The 23303-nt window shown below is 44.0% G+C and overlaps 1 protein-coding gene across 3 annotated transcripts in view; it reads left to right on the forward strand.

Moving 5' to 3' along the window:
• The window catches only part of PCYT1B (phosphate cytidylyltransferase 1, choline, beta), a 30793-nt gene extending 15069 nt beyond the window's left edge, over positions 1–15724 (forward strand). The window contains exons 4-8 of one of the 3 annotated variants that reach the window (XM_030468356.1): positions 2195–2346; positions 3237–3315; positions 6170–6312; positions 8053–8241; positions 12662–15724. In XM_030468356.1, the coding sequence (XP_030324216.1) occupies positions 2195–2346; positions 3237–3315; positions 6170–6312; positions 8053–8241; positions 12662–12868 (770 nt within the window). In that variant the 3' untranslated portion in view covers positions 12869–15724. Of the gene's footprint in view, positions 1–2194; positions 2347–3236; positions 3316–6169; positions 6313–8052; positions 8242–11723; positions 12026–12661 lie in introns of those variants that run through there. The other 2 variants (XM_030468360.1, XM_030468362.1) reach the window with 2 other exon arrangements.
• Positions 15725–23303: the final 7579 nt, after the last annotated feature.

Here is a 23303-nt window from a genome sequence, read left to right on the forward strand (position 1 = left end):
TTCATTTTACTCTTAAGTTTATGAACTGGGGCAATTTCCATGGAGCTTCCTGGGAGGGAAAGAAAACATCCCGTCGTTATGAAGGAAACATAGGACTCTCTTTATTTTCCTGCTGAGTCAGATAGCTTGCAGAAGAACCAGTGGAGGTGCAAGATGGTGAGGTTTAAAAAAGCAAAAAGTCAGTTATTTAGGTTTTGTTGTTGCTTTTAAAGGAGTAGGGGGTGTCCCAGATCAGAGAAGGAGCCCTGTGACAAAAGCCTGGCTCCTATGAAATTCATGGCATAGCTTTACTTTGCAGCCAGCACTCACCAGCTCCTTTCCCCAGCAAGGCACTGCCTTAGGATGTTTAAAAAATGGGCACCTTTCCACACCCACACAGAATTTGTACCACAAATGCACTCCTGCCATGTGTCTTTGTGGGCACCCCAACTAAACCCTTTTAATTCTTCTTGGAACTAATTATTTGGAGCTAGGATTTTTTTTCTCAGTAGATATTTATACCTTCCCAAATCAGTCAGCCTGATGACACAATCAAGAGGAAATATGGAGTTGCTGTATGTGAACAAAGAGTAATCAAAAAATTAAATCAAACCTTTCTACAGAATTCAATCAATAATTACTGTTTTCCAATAATTTTAGTAGATCCTGTCTTCCAGGAGAGGTAGCTTTAAGATAGCATAAAGGCTGTAAATAGCTATAAATACAATCCCAGAAGGGATTTTTCTACTGAAAATGCTTTGATTTCCATTAAATTTCTTGTCAGCAGGCATCAAAAATGGCATAATAGGAAAGAGTAGCATTTTGCTAGCAGAAATTCATATATGTATATTATTATCTGGCTTTGAATTTTGCACGAACTCCAGGGCGATCTAAGCCTTCCTGCATTTTTCCTACTTTAAAGGTCCTTAATGACCATCACAGCAAGAACATCCATTTTAGATCTCAAAAAAGACTGCATCTTTGCCAGTGCCTTGCTTGATAGGTTGATGTTTTCGAATTAGAAAGAAGCAGCAGCTGCTCATACTTCCCCGCAGCACTAATAATGTTGCATTTATCATTTGTAAAGAGCATTTACTATTTGTCCCAGTGTCACAGACAAGTGAGAACCAAAGGCACAGGTTTGACCTGTGGTGAAGGACAACCACTGTCAACCCAGCTATAAATGGGTATCACTTTATTCCATGTGGGGTGTCAAATGACTGTCATAGCTATAATACTGGACAGAGTTACAGTTGTAGGTACCAAGCCACTGTGTTTTATGCAACATTACGTGGGCAGAAAGATAATATCTAACTTTTATAGTCTTCCAGTAACATGGAAGTTGCTTCCTCTCGTTTTAAAAGCAATGTGACAAAGTACGGGTACATCCAGAGATACAGATGCAGGATTTCTAGACTTGATTGTTCCACTAAGAGCACACAGCTTTTCCCAGGCCTTTCCACAGGACTTCCTTTTGTGATTTCCCATTTGAACATGGCACAAGACTTACTTCTCTATGAAACCTCTCACAGCTGAATTCAAGACAGATTCCTATAACATCTGCCATGATTTGTTTTTCCATTGGTGTTTACTGAGAAACTGTTCTGCTATGATTTAGAGCTTTGTTGGCAAATTCATAATTTAGATCATTGTTCACATGAGAACAAAAAGTGGGAACAGGAGGTCCAGAGAGACTGAGGGGCCTCCATCTTTGGAAACTCAACTGGACATAGCTCTGAGCAACCTGCCAGAGTTGACTCTGCTGTGAGGAAGAGGGTTGGACTAGGTGATGTCCTGTGGTGCCTTCCTACCTTGACCATTTTGTGATACATGAAATTTGTGAGCACTCTGTGATTTCTGAAACTCCACTTGATTGTTTTAAAAGCATTGGCCATTACCCCTGAAGTTTCACAGCCTATGAAATCCCCACTTCTAGTGGGACTGAGTTTCATCAAGGTCTGCATACCATACCACCCAAGATGTCCTAAAGTATCTCACTTGTGTTCTGGCTGCAGCTTCAGAAAAGCAAAGATCACTCAGAAGTCTATGGTTGTACCTGACAACCCTGAATAGAATTTTTAGATGCCCTGGGGAACCCTAAAACTAGTTAAGCTAATAACTAAGGGCTTAATAGAATTATCAGAAAATAAATAACTGCTGCTCATGCTAATTCTACTGAGCGTGTAGCCATTTTGTTGACACTTCCATATTTTAGTTTGCAGTGATGATTTAACACATAAATTCAAAGGCTTCACTGTGATGAATGAAACTGAGAGATACGAAGCCCTCAGACACTGTCGCTATGTGGATGAGGTCATCAGAGATGCACCCTGGACACTGACACCTGAGTTCCTTGAAAAACATAAGGTACATTTCTCCTCTTATCACTCCCCTCCACTGTCTAGACTGACAGTTGAGAATAAACTCATTACAGCTGGGTAATTGTTTTAAACTGAAAGAGTAAATACAAGAACTTGTTCTAATTCAGACTAGATATAAGGAAGACATTTTTTACAATGAGGGTGGTGAAGCACTGGACCAGATTGCCCAGAGAGATGGCACTGTGTGGTTTCCAGCCCTGGAAACATTCAAGGTGAGGTTGGACATGGCTCTGAGCAACCTGGTCTAGTGCAGGGGGGGTTTGGACTAGATGACCTTTAAAGATCCCTTCCAACCCAAACTATTCTGCAGTTCTACAGTTCTATAATTCTACAAACAGCAATCCTGTGAAATTCTGTTCGCTGGAGTAAATTGTTTAATTCAGTCAATTACAGTCATTTAAATTAGGTACACAGCATTGCTTGCCTCAGATTGTTATATTTATCTTGCAGTTTTTCCTTAGTATGGTAGGATGACTTCTGTAGTGGAATTTTTGAATGATAAAATCACACTAGAGAACAATCCGTACATTTCTAATCAGAAAGGAGCTCAGGAACCAGGATTTACCACATAGTGATTAGATTCCTGTTAAAGGCCTGAATTAAAGGCACATTTCTTATTAATGTCAAGAGTTGCAGTAACTGGCCAGAAATACATGAAAATGTTGTGTCCTGTAAAAGGCAGGATATAATTTCCTATGTGCTATTGACTGTCTTTGCAATGTATCTAAATCTTAACAAAAAGGTGATGGCTTTAGGATGAGAATGTCAAAAGCAAGGCAGCTGAAGTCAAGAAAAGAAATGAACCTCCACAATGACCCTTCACTGTACCAAAATTCAGTGGTGGTGGCATGTGATTCTTCTTCTGTTCACTGGCAGATTGACTTTGTAGCCCACGATGACATACCCTACTCCTCCGCTGGCTCGGATGATGTATACAAACACATAAAGGAGGCAGGTAAGAGCAACTTTAAAGTTTTAGCACCTTCTTTTTCAGCTTCAGCTCAAATTCTTTTACTGCCTTTTGACTACAGCTTCTAGGAGAAGAGCAGTAGAGTTAATACCATGTTCTCTTACATCCAACAGTAGGTGCTGCTGACTTCAGCAGAAAGATTGACTTTGTAAAACCACAAAAGATGGCCTTGGCTGAAGTCTTGCCATAACCCCCAGGGAACAATCCAGGTCTGTCACAAGAGTTCCATCTGTGTTTTTAAAACAATTTTAGGGTGTGTAAGTAAGAGCTTTGCACAGATAAAAATGAGTTTATTTCTCTTGGCAGCCCAGCCATCTTTAGTAGTTTGTTGATAACTGCAACCTGATGACTCTAACACAGCCTGGTCCTAAATACAGGCAAGCACAGGCAGCCTTCAGGAGTCATTAGGATCCTCTTCTGGTTTGCACTGAGGGTTCTTTTTACTACACTGGCAGAGGGCTTAAATCAGTACCAGAGTAATTAATTTGCCCATGACTCTTTGGCAATTTGGTTGACTATCATATGGCATTGAACATGAACAGGCTGAAGTCGTATCAGGAGTTTGTATTGCTTTGGTCCAAGGAAGCTGAATTAAATCTGATGAATTGCTATTAAGCCAGAGTTAGCCAGCAGGAGCTATCCTAACACAGTGAATGGTGCAGGAAACAAAATCAATCATATCTTTCTTCTCATGCTCCTTGGAAGTGCTGCTTTGAACCCTGGCAGATCCATCCTCTTCCTGGCCCACATAAACATGTATAATGGAGGCTTAAAAGATTCCATAGCAAATCTGCTTTATGGTAATTTGATGTGCAAAGTGACCTTCTCAAGCTATACAATGACACCAGTAGACTAGGTATTGAACTGAGATGAAAGATAAAGCTTTTTATAGCAGCAGTTCTTGATCTTTTTGTACTTCCACACCTCACTGTGGTGAGGTTTCAGACTCCTAACCCTCCTTTGAGAACTGCTGTTCTACAGTTTCAGAGCTAGAACCAACTTACTTCACTAGGCAGTGGAGCCAGTGTACCTCTGGTAAGGATGGGTCACCAAGGGACTTGAAGCTTATGTGCTAACCAGGCAGCTATTTTGCCTTTCTTCTATAAGGTTCTGAGTGCACAAGACAACATGACAGGAGCCCCTTAGTGTCACAGCATCAGGCTGGAGAGTGCTCAAACCTGGCACATCCTTATCTGCTGTTGCTGGGCAAAGGTGCAGTGCAGACGTGTCCTGAAGAAAAATTCAAACTTTGTTCACAGAATAGAGTGTGGCTTTACAGCTGCAGGGATTTGTGGTCTGTCCTGTGTTTGGCATTGCAAGATGCTGAGCAAGTGATTGCTGAAGAAGTCTTATACAACTGAATTTTGTATTCTATCAGCTAGGAGTAATGTGACCTTTTTTGTGAAGAGTTTTGGGATCTGGTGCTGTGGCAGACCTAACACTCTGTAACCGCATTATTACGATAATGAATTTTCCCTTTCTTCTAGGCTGTTTTGTTTTAAATAGACTAATGCTGTGGCTGCACTTGTGCATCTTCCTTAATTCCAGTACTCCCATTTTCCCACATCAAGTTGTCAGGGAGCAGAGAAGCAGATGGGAACTGTGGAGCCCCTTGTGTAGATTCCTATTTCCCCACTCTCTTCAGTGGGTGGGAGGGGATGTAGATGATGGTGAGCTGGGTAACAGTGTGCTGACTAAACCTCTGCACATCTGTGAACAATTAGTTTGGAAAACATGAATCACATGAAGCAAATGAAAGCAAAAGCAATGACTAAAGGTAATGTTCTCACACGTGCATATGCTTGAAAGCAATTCAGCTTTTAGCTTAGCAAGGGTAGGGCTTGTTCATGTATTCTTGTAGGTGCTGTCTATAAAGTGGGTTTCACTGTTTCCAGATAGAGTTTCCTGAGTGATTGCTGCAACCCTGAAAAGCACAATCAGGGAAACCTCAGTGCTCATGATTAAAATAATCTGGTTTTTTAGCAGAGTATCAGAGATCAGACATAAAAAAATATCACATAGTATTTAATTACAAGAGGATGCTAAGCTTCTTTATTCCTTCTCTGAATCTTTTTCTAACCCTGTGAAATGAGCTAGCAATGCCTGCCTACTTGAATTGAACATGCAAGAATTAATTTTTCAGAAGGTATAGCACCCTTTTAAGACAAAGCACAGTTTTTTTTTTTCTTGCAAAACCATTTTAGCTCATCTTACAGTGCTCTCTCAGCAGCAGATTAGTATTGTAATTATATATGTGATAGTAGTAGGTTTTTGTAGCCCCGAGTAACTACTAAACCAAAGTGTGCTAGCACTCTGCTAGTATTTATTCCTTTTGTGACTTGCTTTAACAGTTCAAGTGATCCTGTCTTGATGAGGAACAATTAATAAGCAATAAATTTCTTAGGTGTGTTGAGGGAAATGTAAGTAGTATTAATAAAAGGCCAGTTTTCTTGGAGACAGATGTCTTGGAGCAGGGAGAGTGGCTATGTAGCCACTGACATGGCCAGGTGGACATGAAATGGGGGCTGTGCAGACTGATACCCTTGTACATAACCTGTGCTTGTTCACACTACCATTATTCTCCACCTTCGTGTTACAAGCTACTGGCACCTCCAGGGTGTGTAGCAGTTACTGTAATACATCTTTTACCTGCAGGCACTTCCTGGCTTTGGCCAAGGCCAGAGGCTTGTCTGGTTTACACTGGTAAAATAAATTACTTTATTATCTCAGGTCTGGCATTTCTGTGTTGATCCTCAGCTCCCTGCGCCTGTGTGCCTCCCAGTGCCTTGGTGCTTCCATACTTTTCTCAGCAGGCTCTCTCTTTTCCCACTTTGCTCAGGAATGTTTGTCCCAACGCAGAGAACTGAAGGTATCTCAACCTCAGATATCATCACAAGGATTGTCCGGGACTACGATGTGTACGCCCGGCGCAACCTCCAACGAGGATACACGGCCAAAGAGCTGAATGTTAGTTTTATAAATGTAAGTGCAGTCATCTCCATTTGCTTCTGAAATGCTCTCTCCTAGGACCCTGCATGTAGAGTTAGGGTTAAGAAAGGATATCTTCCTCTTACGGCTTTTAAAACAGCTGGGAACACCCCCTACTCCTTTAAATGCCACAACTGGTGGCTAGTGCAAGAGCACTAGTTGAAAGGATGGCTTCAGATTATTTAGTTTCCATGCACAGAACTGCACCTTACCTTCCAGTGAGGAGTAAACATTTAACAGAAATCTAAGTTTACTTTCCTTAATGTTTTTGTTTCAAGTCTTAAGTGAAAGCCTGGAGATAGCCCACTAAACTGAAATCTTCCTTGTGATTGGGCTGGCTCTCCAGAGGACTTCCCACTTCGTTCCCTGGAACTGGGAAATCCTTTAATCCTTCTATGAAGGACCGAATTGTGTCATTTCATGAGGGTTTTGAAGTCTGGCAGGAAAATCACAGATCACAGGGCATAAATATTTTATTTCAATTTGCTTTTTTTTCTCAGTCTTCTACACCTCTTTAAAAAACCCTGATTGTAAGTACTCCACCCAGAAGGATCACTGCTGCAAGCATCTGCTAAATTAAGGCATGCTGGATGCCTTGGGGGTTCCCACATTTATCCTTTAGCAGCTATGAGGTGAAGATGTGGTTGCATTAGGAATGCTTCCCCCAGTCTCAGGCACTGATATGTCCTGAAGTCCCTCCTGGCATTCCGTTGTTTAGCTTGTAGTACTTTAAATGCAGAAATACTGATTTGCACTAGAGACTGACTGTGTCAAAATTAAAACCACAGGATTTCACCAAGGCAGAAGAGCACTGGTTTCCATCTTGAATGAAGGGCTGATGACCTATTAGGTGCAAAGTGAGTTTGGTTTCTTTGGGCTTTTGAGGATTTTGTTTGGCCTTGTGGCCCGCAAAGATGGTTCTTGTAGCGAGTCACAAACTAGAATAAAACCCACCTCAGCAAGAAGCAGTATTGTTTTAAAAGTAAATTCTGGTGCCCATTAATTGAAGTTCACAGGAAATCAAAATCCAGTAGTGATCAGTGTTTCTGCAGAGCCCATACCCCTCCAAGGGCACAGTGCTAGTTAGCTGGGTGTGCATTTGCACAGCACAGAAGTGTTTGAAGACAAAAGTCCTTTAACCCTGAAGTATTTTAGCAGCTTGGCCCGAGAAGAGCTCCCTAACATTACCTTCTCTCTCCCTCTCTTTTTCTGTGTGACTTAGCAATTAGGACTTTGTTCTCTTTTCTGTGAAGTTTGCTGGCCACAATCCACTAGCCTACACACATCCTTGTTGTAGCCAGAAGCTCCTGTACTAGCCAGGCTCAGAGACATTTTGGTCCAAGTTAACACCCAGGCTGGCAAGTCAGCAGTGAGCTACATTTGCTAGGAAACCCAGGGAGACTGGCCTTCTGCTTACTGCTAAGTCTGAGCTGCTAATTTCTCATTTGTACCCTTCAAAAGATTAATATAATTTTCAAAGTGCATTCAGCTCTAAAATACGGAAAGATTTATGTAGTGGATTAAACACAGTAATTACAAAGTCTTTTCAATATGTACCTTCTGCACTTTGTTCCACAAATGTTAAATTTGCATTTATAAAAATAACATGGGAATAGTTAACTAAGGCCGTATGTGTTAGGATACATTAATGCATTTTCTTCTTCTTCTCAGCTGTCAGTGGCTACTTATTTCAGAGTTCTTATATATTAATCTATATCCACATTTTTAAAACAGGAGAAGAAATACCGCTTTCAAAACCAAGTGGACAAAATGAAAGAGAAAGTCAAGAATGTGGAGGAAAAATCAAAAGAATTTGTTTACAAGGTGGAAGAGAAGAGCCATGACCTCATTCAGAAATGGGAAGAAAAGTCCAGGGAATTCATTGGCAACTTCTTAGAGCTCTTTGGACCAGATGGAGCCTGGGTAGGTATTCTGCCATTGCAGGAAGCCTGAGCGGTTTTTATTTCTCTTCTGTGACACAGATCAAGAGCAGATTCCTTTGCTGCAGTCTTGGTTTTGAAAGCCAGCACAGTAGGGCAACACCAGACCTGCTTGCTGAATCCAATAGCACATGCCAGTACTGCAGTGGGGGATTTGCTACTTCTGGCTGTTGCTTCTTTGGGTTGATTTCTATCTTTTGTGAAGGTGTGAGGCTGAATATGATACTGCATTCAGCAGAGCTGCATAATAGCAACACAAGAGCAAACAGGATTTTCTCCCCATTAGTACTAAATGGGATCACACAGACATCAGGGAGAAATTATACACTGGAGGTGGTGAGGGAAACAGGGACACTGAAAAGTTTTCCAGTAGTTCTTTTCATGCTCTGTACTCAGCTGTAGAAGATGGCAATTTTTTAACTTTAAAAAAACCTACTAATTTAAATCTCCAAGAAATTATTGGCATGTCAAGCAGCCAGGCTCATCTAACTGACTGCAGGCAAGGCTCAGGTGGACTAGAAGCACTTCTGAAGTTCTCCTTGGTATGTGCTGGGTCCACAGAGCCCATTTATCAAAGGTGCCCAGGTGCCTTGAAAAGCACAGGTGCTGAATCAATAAAACTAACGCTAAAAGAGCATGTGAAACCCACAGGAGGCAGGAGGAGTTTGGCTGTGTGGAGAAAGGAGAATAATTTCAAAGCCTTGATCCTATTCCATGGCTCTGTCCACTCAGCACTGCACACTGCTTGTATTTTTAAGAACTCTTTGCTGACAGAACAGTTTACCAAATCTGACTAAGGAAAAACTTCTCTGCAAAGGTCTTTGGGGGAGTGTGGAGATGGCTTACTGAATTAGTGTCCCAGCCACAGAGTAGGAAATCTGGTCCAACTACAGAGACCTTTGCTGTGAAAAATAGTGAAATCTCCTTGTGGTGATGTAGGAAAAGCATCAGCAAGAGTGAGCTGAGGGGTGGTGTGGCTTTTTAAAAAACCAATTTAAGCCTTCCAGCAAGAACGACTTAAAATAATGGTAACTTGCTATTAGTGTCAAAACTGTTATTAACATTAATTTGCCTTATCACTGTTAGAAATTGCTTTTAATGTTGACATTAAAAGTACAGGAATCGTTACGGGCATGCAAGATTCCTGGATCAGTAATTTGCATGCCATTAATATGCTGTTATTATTTCACAAATAATTATTATAATATGCTTTATGCTAGCATCAATTTTCTAAAAGTAAGGGCTACATAACCCACACAAGAAATGCCTGTTTATGAGAAAGGTCAAAACGTCAGTTTTCAAACATCTAAATGTCTGTACTTTGTTGGCAATTTTGCCCACCTGTGCAATCCCCATATGTATATTTTTCTGTCAGAGAGCCACAGAGGTATTAGAAACAATTAACATGGCATGAAACTTTGTCTTGATGTGTGAGAAAACCACCACTGCAAGCTGGTAGGGAGACGCTAAAGGCAGAGATGCTGCTCCACAGACAGGGAACACATTTCTTTCCACCTTCTCTCAGACACGTATGAGCAGGCAGCTGCATTCCAGGTCAGTGGACAGACAGCAGGGCTCAGAGGGAGGGTGTCTGTACCAGCCTCCCTCGGGGAAGGGATGAGGTGTCCCTTCAAAGGGCCTGTTTCCCTCCACTCATTGCACAGAGGGGGTCGGGAATGGTTGCAGCAGGAAAGGGCTGCATCCCCTCAGACATCAGCAAGGGCTGAGAGGAATCTCCCAGGCTGCCACTAGAACCCAGGGCCAGTATTTGGGTCACACCATGTGTCCGCAGCTTGGATCTCAGTGCAGCCTTGAAAGAGTCAGTGGCTGAAAACCATCAGTGCTCTGTAACACCCAGCTGGCACCTGTTTTGTAAAGTACAAAGGACTATCAACATTTAGGCAATATAATGCAGAAACAGGCAAAATATTTTTGCCAAGTCCTAAGTTTTCCGAAAGGAAAGGCTTGTCTCCATAAACTGTTTGGGTGTACCTGAACTTGCTTCAACCAAGGCTCTGAAATTATTTTCCCATCCCAGTAAAGGTCCACAGCACACACAACCTTGTCTGACCCTCCTGCACTTCCAGGGAGCCATTAACACTTGGTTCCACTTCCTTAGCAGCCTGAGGAGCACTCCCTCTTAGGAAGACCTTGCCTGCACAGGGCATGACTTCCTGGCCTTGCCAGAGCACAGCTGAAGGGCAAGTCATGCTGCAGGCAGGTGAATTACACCACCACCTCCTCCTGCAGCAGCAGTTGTGGGTGTAGCCAGTAACCTGGTGGACAGAGCAGTAATGCAGAAAGCAGGATGCAGACTGGACTTCAGCACTTACCCTGCTGAAGATGTGAGTGCATCAGCTTGTTAAAGCAACAAACTCTTTGCTGAAGCAGGGATGGAGGAGCAGGCATCCTACAGCCTGGCTGAGGGCCTGAGCAATAAGGTAGGGGTGCTCCTTTCCATCCCTGGCCCATGTGGCCCACGATACAGTCAGATACCTCCTGCCACGTGGGATACCAGCCAAGCTGGGCAGCTTTGATCTCTCCCAGCACTGGTACCACAACACCATGAAGTACTGCATCGTCACTGAGCTTTTGAAATGGCTGGTAAGGTGCCAGGGGCAGGAAGGAGCCCAACTGTTTCACTTGGCCAGGAAAAAAGAGATAGAGTTGGGGGTTTTTGTTGGGGGTTATCTTCAGTGAGGATTAAACAGACCAAGTCAAGCCAACAGAACCTCAGGATCTGTGATCTAAAGAGAATTCTGCACTCCTACCACTGAATTTCAACAGGCTCTGGGGCTGTGCCAGCCCCTCGTGACATCCTCATAGCTCTCAGCTGCAGAAACCCTCCCTCCCCCAAATACTTTCTGGAACTATTGAGCAGGAGCAACCACCATCTGCTGGCTATGAAGGGTTTAGGGAATCTTGACTATTTTGAACCTAGTAGTAGTGTGCAAGGGGTGGTTACACACTGTGGATCTTTACACACGAGAGCGTGGCTACGTGCTCCAGGCAGGAGCTGTTCTGTCACGCTGCACTGCAGCAACATCCAGGCTCTAAAACAGAGTTAATAAAGGCCCCTGGGATAAATACATAAATCGGGTGAGAGAGCTCACAGAGGAAGAGTTAAGCTTGGTATTTTTGCTCAGTTGTTAACCACACAGGTCAGGAGACACCAAAAACCTGATGGGAAAACCAAGAGTGTGCCCCTCCCCTGGCAGGGAATATTGAGCATCCAAGGGGGGGGAAGAACATCATCCACATGGTCCTTGCCAAGGAGGAAGGTCAGCACAGAGCAGAGTCACTGCAGAGGGAAGGGGAGGAGGAGCAAAACAAAAACTTCAGCTGAGAAAGTCTGTGGCATGCAGCTGCACAAGCAGGCAGACCCAGCATACATTCTGCAGAAGCATTCAGCTCTCAGACCTGAGCAGCAACTTAACTTTGTCTGGGCTGGCTCTTCCATTTCAGCCCAGCATCGATTGCGATCCGATGCCCAGTACTGCAGCCGAGGCTGAGCCTTCTCCTTCCCCAACTCCAGAAGGAGCAGTGGGGCACTCGCATTTGGAGTTTTCCACATGAAGCCTGCAGCAGCCACACAGTATATGCCAGATTCCCTGTAACCCAGCCGAACGCAAGGCCACGTAGGAGCTAAGAAACAGCAGCATTTGCCTTAGTGTAGCAGACTGCCTGACTGAAAAGGTGGTCTCTTGCACCCTCCCAGCCCTGGCAGGTCTCCACTCAGCTTTACAAAGCAAAAACGACAATAAAGGCCAAAGCAGAACATAGAGCCTGCATGTGTTTCTCTTTTCATCAAAGACACCTGAATTCTGACATTCCCACCCCCAGTTTAAGGGTACGGCTTGGTGCCTGCTCCACATAGCTGGGGAAGTGGCTGCCTTGTGACAGGCATCAGTCTGCCTCCCTTAAAAAGGGAGAGTTAAAAATGCTGTGCTAGCTGGGAAGCTCAGCAGGACACTGATGGTCCAGCCCAGCACGGGTGGTCCAGGAAGCAAGGAACATGGAGAGTTCAAGTCGACCACAGACTTTTTGAGGCAGAGTGTGGCAAATGCACACACACAAAAAAATCCAAATACAGAGTTCCCCCTGGCTGGCTTAGGCCAATACACACAGTTGCCTCTCACACTATATATAGGAAAAAATATTCCCATATAGGAAAAAACCCCCCAAACCTTCCCCTGTAAACACTGGGTTATTGCAATCACAGCAGAAGAGGCAACGGGCAGGTGTGGGCTGAGCTGGCCATGCCTCAGAGCAGTCTGTGCTGTCACCCTGCTCTCCTCCAGGTGAGAGGCACAGCCCCAGGTGCAGCCCCTGCTGCCCACAGACCTGCCCCCCCCCACCTCTGTGCATCACTCAAAGAGGATCTTTTCACATTGCTTTTGCAGAAGCAGATGTTCCAGGAACGAAGTGGACGAATGCTTCAGGCTTTTTCTCCCCGGCAGAGCCCAAACAGCAGTCCGACACGAGGCCGCTCCCCATCTCGCTCTCCTTCGCCACCCTGGGTCTTCAATAAAGCTTCTCCTCCCTCTTCTCCAAAAGCTGCCTCTGCTTCCCTCAGCAGCATGAGCGAGGGAGACGAGGATGAAAAGTAACGAAAATAATATATTTTTTTTAACCATGAGACAGAAGAACAAGCTATGAACTCAACTGCTGGATGGCGGGGGGAAGCGTTAGGAACACCTGGGGCATCTCTGACAGCAGGGAACCCGCTCTGGGAGAAGATGCTGAAAAGAGACTGGAGCAGAGCAAGGAAGATCTCAGGAAGAGCTTATCCCATCCCCAGTCAGTCCTTCGCAGTGCCTGGAGGCCCGGCCAGCAGTGCTTGCCAGACGCCGGAGCAGGGCAGACAGCAAAACATAAACCTTTGTGCGAGTTCCTGTCCATGTGTTGCTGCTTTCAGCTGCTGCAGCCAGGCCAGGTCAGCGGGGGGAGCCCTGCAGGGAGCCGGGCTGCCGGGAGGAGCCCTCTCAGTTCCCCATCCGGGGCTGGCACCTTGGAACACGACAGCTACGGCCTATGGATGGAGAAGATGCAGTTGTACTGGACCCTGCTAAACTTGAGCTCTTCTGGCACAGGAAAATGGCAGTGCTGCAGCAAATAACATTCAGAAATGGGAAATAAAATACTGTGGGTTTTTTTTTTTTTCTTTTTTGAATGAAATCTGCCCCAGATCCTAAACTACGCCAGTGAATTGGAGAGCTCTCCAGCTGAGTGGGTGGAGATCCATTTAAAATGTTCAAGCTATTGAATGCTGCTTGTTGACCAAGCCTCTGTATGGGTTGTATGTAAAGAGTTGGGCTGTATTTGCTTTATCAAATCACTCTCCATGTTCCTAGTGCCTGAGCAGCTACCTGGTAACTTCTGTTTTGCTCCCTGGCTTTGCACTTTGGAGGCAAGAAAGTAAAGACAGTCCTAGCAGGAATTCTTTGTTGTAGGAAATGGATGGTTTGAAGACATTGTTGATTTTTCTAGGTAAATTCTGATACACAGATAAGATCCCAGGGCCTGGGGATATGGCCTCCTACAAAATCCTGCTGCTCCCTGCCAGCTATCACCAAACCAGTGGCACAGTAGTGCTGCTCTCCTCAGATGCTACTCAGCCAGTTAAACAAACTTCTCATCAAACTCTTAACGAGATGTGGTCACAGATACACTGCCCCAGCAGGGGTCCAAGACCCTTCCTCTACCCTAACACGGAGATAAAGTTGGCAAAAACAAAGAGAACTTTTTAAATAGGATAAGGCACCGGTTTTTTCTCTGAGACATCCATAGAGCCTCAAGCAGAACCACAGCAAGGGCAGCACAAGTGCAGCTTTCCCCTCTCCCCTCGATGCACCAGCTGATCTTCCAGCTTGGCAAAGCCAGACCTGCCTGCTGTCCCACCAGTCAGTCCCACAGCTGGGGAGGTGGCTGCAGACTTGCAGGGTTTCTGAGCACAGGGGGGGACCCCCAGCCCCCAAGGCTGCCCTGCCCCACAGCACAAAAAGCCATGGGAAGCACTCACCCTGCACCTCTGTGCTGGGGCTGGGAAGCAACAATGCAGTTTTGATCCCAGGTTTGCAAACCTCCTCCTCCTCCTCCCTCTGTGCATTGGCACCTTTGTGGCTCTGCAGCAGCAGCTTCAGTGCCAGGCCAGCAAGGCAGAGGGTGCCACCACCCGCCTGTCCCAACCCACAGCCTGAAAGGCACTGACCCCAGGCAGCCTGGGCAAGGGGTCACAGCAGCAGAACTGCCCCTGTGCCACTGCTCTCTGGAGCTGCAAACCCCTTAGGACACAGCAAGCTGTGGGAAGTAGAGACAGCACCGTGCTGGTTCCCTGCTTTGAGCAGCTCCTGGAATAGAACCCTGCCAAGGAACGAGACACCCAAGTGCTTAAGCACACGTGGTGGTAGTACCTGGCAGCAGTTGTGTCCTTTCCTCCCCTTGGGCACCCCCCCAGCCCCAGCTATCATCCTTATCTCCCCAAGTGGAAGATAAGGTAAACTCCTTGCCCTCTTCCCAAATACTCCTCCAGGCAGGTAACTTACAGACCCTTGTACCAGGCACCAAATTAGCCCTGCAGTGATCATTCCCTACAGCTTTCATCCCTCCCGCACCAGGGGGTATAACCAATTTTTCTTTGGGAACACTTTGCCAGTCATTTCTCTTGACTACCCCAAGACTGAATACATAAGATCTCACAGCTTGCTTTGCCAGTTCCTCCTCCAGAGCTGTAGAGAGATGAGCAGGGAACAGGGTGAACTACCACGTTCTCTAGAAACTGCAAAGGGAGAAGAGCCACAGCAATTCCAGCTGCCGCCAGCTGTGCGCCCAATGGGACGATGCAAATAAGACCTTTCTGAGCCTTAGGCAACCTGTTACTGTAATTTCGTACCTGGGATGCACTTCTTAGTTTTTCTGATCCTTTGCAAGTCTTGTGTCTTCCCATCACAAACCACTCCTCCACCATGGGAACCGCCTGCTCTCTACTGGTGCTGTTTATACAAGGAGCCATGTCCAAATGCAACAGAAGTGAGCTGGTTAGTGTTGTTCCTTGCTTTTCCTGTTTTGTTTTTTTTGCCTTCCTTTACTGTTTCACAGCTCTTGAGCAGTCATTTGAGTGGAAGACAGCACCACGACTTGTAAATAGGGACTGGAGAGAAACTCACCAGTGACCTCTTCTTAACAGAAGCTGTTCCTCAGAGTCACAGGTGGCTACAAAGCCATATTCTGTACCAGACATCCTTTTGCATTTAGGGTATCAGTAAGCTGAAGCCTTTGCCTTGCTAGTACAGGCACCAGTATCCATGTGCTATCTCCAGCAACCCAGAACCTCATTGTCTCTGGACACCTACAGGGTAATTTTGCACTTCTGAGTCATGGTTGGGTTTTATTTTTCATGAACATCACTTTAAATTCAGTCATATTTATCAGCCAAGCTCACATGGAAAATAAAGATTGTACAACAGATACTGCTGCCTTTCACCTTCATTTTATAGCACCTCTGGATGCATGAACACAACACCCAGCATAGGCCCCCCTGAAAGCACCGTGCCTGTGATCCCCATCCTTTGAACCCTAGGGAACTTTACAACCCCACAGATGCCCCAGGAGCAGCTTCAGCATCCCCAAATCCTGCTGCTGGAGTCACTTCTGCTGCTCTCCCCTCTGACGGGGTCACCTCTCTCCTTGCCAGCACCCACGCTTTTCCTGCCTGCACAGCCAAGGTGTGGAAATGCTCCCTCAGCTGGCGCAGGGCAGCGTTAGACACCAGCAAGCCAGAGACCTCCCTTGCCAGCTGCCCCAGCATGGGGAAGCCAGGAACCACTATTTTAATCCTGACTTCTAAGTGGAAGGAAGAGGCGGAGCTTCTGCAGCTGTCCTGGTTCTGCTTCTGAAAAGCAGCAGCAGCAGCAGCAGCTGTGATGCTCCTGTGTGCAACAGGGTGGGGTGCAGCTGGGCCACATTGATGTCAAACTGCATCAAACAAGCCCCAGGGTACAACTCCTGACACTGACTCTTCCTCCAGCTGTATCAGTCGAATGCTCGGATGTCCCTGCTTCACTCTTTCTTCCTTTCTGCAAGTAAAAAAGTTGTTACTGCAGGAGCTGTAGAAACTACAGTTTATTGCCTGAACAGTCTTGCCTCAGGCAGGCAGGAGCTGAAAGCAGCATGCAGCAGCTTAGGGCTTCCCAGCTAAGATATTTTTAATTACGAAATAAGAAAATTTCAAAGTCATTCAGCATGGCAGAGAAACTGTTTAAAGGCACGAAGGGTCCACACAAAGATGTTTCCTGTTAATGCAAACTTTATTACTTAAGAAGGACTTGGGTGAATGTTGAGCAATGTCTTGCATTATTTGGGAGATACACAAGACTTCCTTGAACGTTCCCAGGAGTGGGAAAGTCAATCTGGCTGCAGTCTCACTTCTCCTCTGCCACCAAGCCACCTCCACATCCCCACGGAGAGGAGCCGCGTGTGACCTGTGCCCCTCCCTAGTGTCTCACTGCCTTTAAGGTGCTGGTTCTGCACACACATGAACCTGCACAGCCCACAGCGCTCTGGGCAACGGGGACCCTGGTTCACTCAGGCCTGACCTAAATCCAGGGACAACACCATCCCTCACCGGGGCCCTCCCAGGCATGGTGACACAAAGCAAGGGCTGCAGCACCTGGTAGCAGCCTGTGCCTCACTGAGAAACAAGCACCGAGTTACATTTGTTACACACTTTGAGTCCAGCAGTCTGAGCTGGAAAGCGTTTTCCATTTTTCCATTCCAATGTCCCTGCACCTTAGAAACCATGAAAACACAAGGCAAGATCATCACTAGAAGTCATCAGGAAGTCTGCTGTCACTTTGTATGAGCTGATACAAAACAGGCAGAAGAATGATTGAAATGTGGCTGCAGGAGCAGAGATGACTTTCTGCAGTACAAGGCAAAGCTCTTGTGCCAGCACTTGTGAAACATCTACAGTTATTTCCTTAGTTTTAAATCCTTCCATCGTTTAGGCATGAAATACAACATTGTGTGAGCTCACTCACAGGGATCAAGGGCTCAAGAAAGATGAACATTAAAAAAATCCCCACCAGATTATTTTTGTGTATAATAAAAATTATTTCCAAATACTACAGGGATGTAATTTTCAAAAGACAGACAATATTTAGCATACTACAAAGCAGTTCTGGCAGCTGGAAGCTGGGCAAAGTAACAGAAAATGGGTATTTCAAATAAAGCCACAGGTAAACAAGATGCTTTTTCACAATGAAGAATCCTGGTTTCCTAAGCAGTCCAGCCCAGATCTAGGACCCCTTACCAAGGAGGATACAGCTGTAGTAAAAAGTCTCCAGCACTTCCCATTCTGATCTGTTCTGAACACTGCTGCTGCTCCTCCCTTTGCCTGCTCAGCTTTCCCTTTTATGTCTACAACTCTTCCCAGCAGAACTGCTGCTGTTCACCTTCACCTTCTCTCCTCAGAACAGAAGGCAGCTTAGGTCTGGAGGCAGGAGAGGCCTCACAACCTGCTCAGCCAACAGCCACAGCCATGTCCTTGGAAAAGTAACCATGAGGTGACCAGAGCAGCTCTAGAGCTGACATTGGTGGCAGATCCTTGGGTGCAGGGCAAACCCCTGAGGAACAAGAAGGTCCCCTGAAACACCCACCACCAGTCCTTCCTTCCTGCTGAGCTGAGTTGCCAGAAGGGTTTGATGCTACACTGAGTTTGTTTGTAAAAAAAAGGGTAATAATAAGCCAATGGAGGAAAATGTCCCATTAATAACAACACACAAGTAAGCAGCAGTTTGACCCGAGGCTGGAGCAGACCTCTAATCTCCTCATAAAACTGAACTGAAAATAGCCTAGAAATTGGGGCTTTGCCTCTGGCATGGAGACCCTTTCAGGCAGCTACCTATCTTAGTTTGAGGATTTTGCTCCAGCAGCATCCACCCTTCCTTTGATGAGAAAGTGTGACCTGCAAGTTCATCAGCTAGGTAAGGCAGCTTCTCCTTTCACAGAGACACAGGAGCCTGCTCCCTGTGCTGGCGTGGGGTGAAACCACCTGAAGACAAGAGCAGGCTCCAAGCAGCTCCTCAGCATCTGCAGCTGCCACCCCGGTGCCCGGCTGGTCCTACAGGATCAAGGGGTGCAGGAAACCCTAAACCCCTGGGACTGACTTCTCCTGTTTGCACAAAGGGCACAATCAAAACCTCTGGCAAAGGAAAGCTGGGAATCCAGGAATGCAAAGATTTTTTGGCTTTTTTTGTTTTTGAATGACTGTGGGTAAATGGAAGCAAAATCCTGGTTGCAAGGCACAGTTTTCACAGATACAAAACCTAACAAGAAAGTAATATTTCTAAAATAGCCTCATCAGGAAGAAAATGGTCCATTATCTGATAACAATTATCCTTGTGCCAAAGGTAGGAACACTCAAAGGGAAAAATCCCACATGATGGCACTGACCAGGCTGCAATTGCGCTCACCTGTATTTCAAATTCTATAAACTGCTTTGTTACAAATAAATCATGTCCCTCTTCAGCACATTCTGGTATTTTTTTAACCTTATTCTATCATTCTCTAATCATATTTTCATACAAACAAACCCCAGTTTTCCATAAAATAAAGTAACTGTGAACTGCAAAGCCATCATCCACTTAGGAAAAGCAGATTAATTATAACCTGCTCTTCACAAGTGACTAGCTATGAATACCAAGAAGGTTGTGTCATTTTTATATACTAAGTGCCATATGAGTCTCTAGATTTTTTACTTCAAAATCAATGCATAACACCAGCGGGAACCCAGGTACTTTGCTGTTTTGCAAGAGTTAAGACATTCTGTATCATAGGTTAACAAGTTTCATTTTTAACAGTGTCCTGAGCTTGCACCACTACAATATCTGATTAAAAGCAAAATGGCAAAACAAGATTTCCTGGAATTTTTGCTTTAGTATCTAAAAGGTCTCTTCTAAATGTGTGCACTTATTCCAGAAAAGAAGAGGGACATTTTAAATAGTCACACTGTTCACATGCAAATAGAAGACTCCATATGGCCTGTCCTGTGTAAGAACAAGATTTCCTACAGACCTGTTGGCTCCAAACTAAACAGTAATCCAGTGTAGGAAAAAATGGGTTAATTCTACCCTCCCCTCCCTCCCAAAATATACCTTCAAACCATCCCACAGCACACACTTGTATCATAGACATGCAGAGAACAAGAAGAGTCAGAAAGCACCAGCAAGCTCACCGCCTGCATCTATTACAGGAATGCAAGAATAAAATACTACCATGAAGTCAAACATCTCTATTCTGACACCTTTTGACTTCGAGTTCCTGGGAATTCAAGATGATTTGTCACAAGGAACAGAGAGAAACTACACAGAACCTAATCAGAGCACAGCCATAATGCGAAAGGAGTGGTGCTACTACCCCGCCATCCACAGAACTGACTCCACCCATTAACTGAACGAAATTGTATCTAGAGGGAAATGCCCAAGATTACATTTTTGCATGTTTTACCCAACTGTTTATTGAGAAAAAAAAAAAGAGCACTGACAGCTGTGTATCAAGCACCTTGATAAAATACTTAATACTTCCATATGCCATTAAAAAAAAAAACCAAAAAAACCAACAAAAAAAAACCAAAACAGAAAAATTCAGTTTTCTTGTTGTAAAACAAGATCTAGCAAGCTGGCATTCTGTATGATTAAGCACACAGGAACAGGAAGACAAAATGTATTTAAATGTTCCAGAACAAAGCCCAACTGCAACCTCTTTGTTCATCACAAATACCTATTTGTGAAGTATCTTGTAAAGCTGGTAAACCCATCTGTTATCTTGTACAGGACCTGGCTGTTTACTTTTCAAGCACCCTGCATCATACTGACAACAGACACCTGTATCTGAAGGGAAAAAAAAAAAAAAAAAAAAAACCAGCATTGTTTCTCTGGTGGTAAAACTTAACCTTTAGTCCAACATCATCTCAAGACCTAGAAACTACCACACAGCCACGACTCACAGGTACACATAAAACCCCAGGTTCTTTTACCAGAATTCAAAACTAACACCACATCTTAAGTGTTGGTCTTCCACAGGCCCAAGGATTATATCAAGTGTTCTGTTTTTAAAGATATTTATTATAATAAGACTGAAGAGCAAAGCTAAACAGCAAGGGAGATGCTCTCATTTTGAAGCTGGCATCAGCTTCCATAGCCACAGGAAAATTTATTGAAGGTGTCCTTGGAAAGCTTTCCAATACCAAAACACAGACCAGCATTCCAAGAAAATCATCCAGTGGCAGCTCAAGAAGGAGAATAACCTCAGAACTTTCATACAGCATCTCCTAGTTGCACACAAGCAGAAGCAAAGTGACATGCCTGTCACTTTTGGACTAAGAGACACAGAGGGGCACAGTATGGGCAAAAGACAGAACATTATCCGAGTCACTAGATGGAGAATGAGGGTTTTCAGATTGCTGCAACCAGTTTTCTGAATGGCTAATGCCCTCAGAAAAAATACTGCAGACATTTTTTACTCAACTCTCTTCATTTTACTTGCTAGTAGAGGAGATGGTACAGATGCAGAACAGCCTCAGACTTGGATGATGAATATAAACTCCCAAAAATTGTTTAATTTTCTCTATCAAGTATGTAAGGCATGCTTTGTATGCCTGACTACATTTAAAATTGTCTACTGTGAGTTTTGCTTCCACTGAAAATATCAAATGTAAAAATGAGCCTAAAACAGACTAAGAGAGACATGAATGTATGATGACAAACTGATCCCTTATTACAAATTTTTCTCCCACCTCAGCCAGTGTTCTAGAGGCACAGATCTTCATTATTCTGCTATTGCTGCAATAGTTCCTTCACATTCTTCAGAGAGCTACTGCCAAATATTATGCAGTACATGCTGAAGATTTCCCAACTCTGAGCTACTTAATTAACTGCTCCACTCCTGTGAACAACCTACCAGAACACATGGTAAGTGGTGGGAAAATGCAACACAAATTTCTTCTCAAGTTTTAAAATAAATTCTTTATCAGAAAGAAATCTAGATCTCAGTTCTAGCATAATTCTGACCAATTGGAGCCTCATTTATTACTTTGTGAGAAAGTTAACGAGTCAAGAAATCTGGTCTCCAGACATCTTCCTGCTCTCCAGTTGCCTGGTAGCAAGCTTGGGTTTTCATTTTATTAAGTTACAAAAGCATGTAAAACTTAATGGAAAGTTGAAGAACTTTCAACCAGCAGCCTTGGGTGTTGTAACAGAATTTTAGATGTCAAGAATAATCCAGGCAACTTCAGCTTTAAGGAGACTTACACAGCAGAAAAAAAGTCAAATGCAAACAAAATCCCCCACTTTGTGTGGTTACAAATCATGCTGATGTACCCAGACCAATAGGATACCAGTGTTTCAGGAATCCCCAGTAACTCCTTTCAGGATCTACACTACTTCTGCGCTCCTGTCAGCAAATTAAAAACTCCAGGAGGCAGAAGTGCATTAGTGGCAATCTTTAATACAGCTGAATGTTACAGGAAATGTCCTGCTCCACAAAACCACTAGGAAGTGGCTAAACTGGGGGTTCCCTCTCTATTTGCCTCACAGGAAGAGTCAGTGCCACCAGAATAGGTGGCTCCATCCCCACCTTCAGCATCTCACCAAATGTGGTCCCTCTAAATTCCATTTCTGCAGATCAGAAGCCTCAAGTGCTGTGAAGCTGTGCTCCTATCATGGTAACAGTGATGATTCCAGGGCTTAAATTCTCCCTCCTGTTACTTGCATTGATATATTAAACCAAAAAATTATAGCAATAAATTACTAAGTCTTGATCCACAGTTGGGGTTACAAAACCAAAGGAAAAAAAACCACAGGCACTTTTAGAGCAGTGAAACCATAAATTTCAGCAACATTTGAAACACACATAGCATACAGATGGCAACAAAATTCAGCTCTTAAGTTCTGCCAATGCTCACATCTGTTCTGCTTATAAAACTGTGTCCTCTCAAAGTCAAGAAATTGGAGAACGTGAATTAATTTCTGAAATATTACTTCTTAATGTCAAAGCTTTAAGTTGCCAAATAAGTTTCATTTATAATTATTTAAATTCAGTGCTGTTAAACTACAACTGCTTCAGGATTCCTCTATAAAAGAGAGGAGAATTTGACACTCTTGCCATAGACTTTCTACTTTAGGCAGTTACTCAGAAATCACCATTTCTAGGTGGGAGGCTTGAACTTTCCTTGCCTCAGTATTCTAAGAAAGAGTAATCAATGCTATTTCAAAAGAGAGTAAATCAAGAGTCACTGTTAACCCAATTTTCTCAGACTACAAAAGAGAAAAATTAAGTTATATCCCAAAATACTTTAGGGTACACATTCCCACCTACACCTCCCTCCCTTTCCCCAGCTTCAAGCCTACAGAAACCACAGACATTTCTCTATAAAGAAATAATATAGAAAAAATATTTGCACAAGTGATGGATTCAGAGTAACTGCTGTAGAAAGTAGTTTTTCAATAGGCTTTTTTGAAAGCTCCCACAAATGCTTTTGTAGTTCCATTGTTTTGTAGCAAGAGAAATCTTCAGATTTACAATTAGCAGATAATTTCTCTCTCAATTTTTCCAATCAATTCAAGTACAATTTTATTCTCTGTACAACTGCTGTCTCCATAAATATTTTTATATCAGGTCCTTGATGTAAACAGCAAAATCAAGAACTGAAATTCAGCTACATTAGACCTGATTTTATCTTTTCAAAGCAGATCAAACCCTGTGCCCCAAGAATCACTGAAAGATAACGTCAGAATGAAAACCAGCTTCCTGGGAAAATAACCCGTTCATAAAGACTTGTGACTGACAGTTTAGAAGTTTTAAAACCTACCTGGAAACCTAATACAAAACAGATCAGGTTCAATGCATCTGAAAATTCACAGCAATGCAATAGGGGGACAACTGCAATTACAAATAGTTCTAGAACCAAGTAGTAAATTAATTATGCTTGAGATATTAACATTAAGTCTTGCAGGGAGGAGGATCCGAACATGGAAACATGTATTTCAA

Source organism: Calypte anna, chromosome 1, assembly GCF_003957555.1.
Source record: "Calypte anna isolate BGI_N300 chromosome 1, bCalAnn1_v1.p, whole genome shotgun sequence".
Lineage (NCBI taxonomy): Eukaryota > Metazoa > Chordata > Aves > Apodiformes > Trochilidae > Calypte > Calypte anna.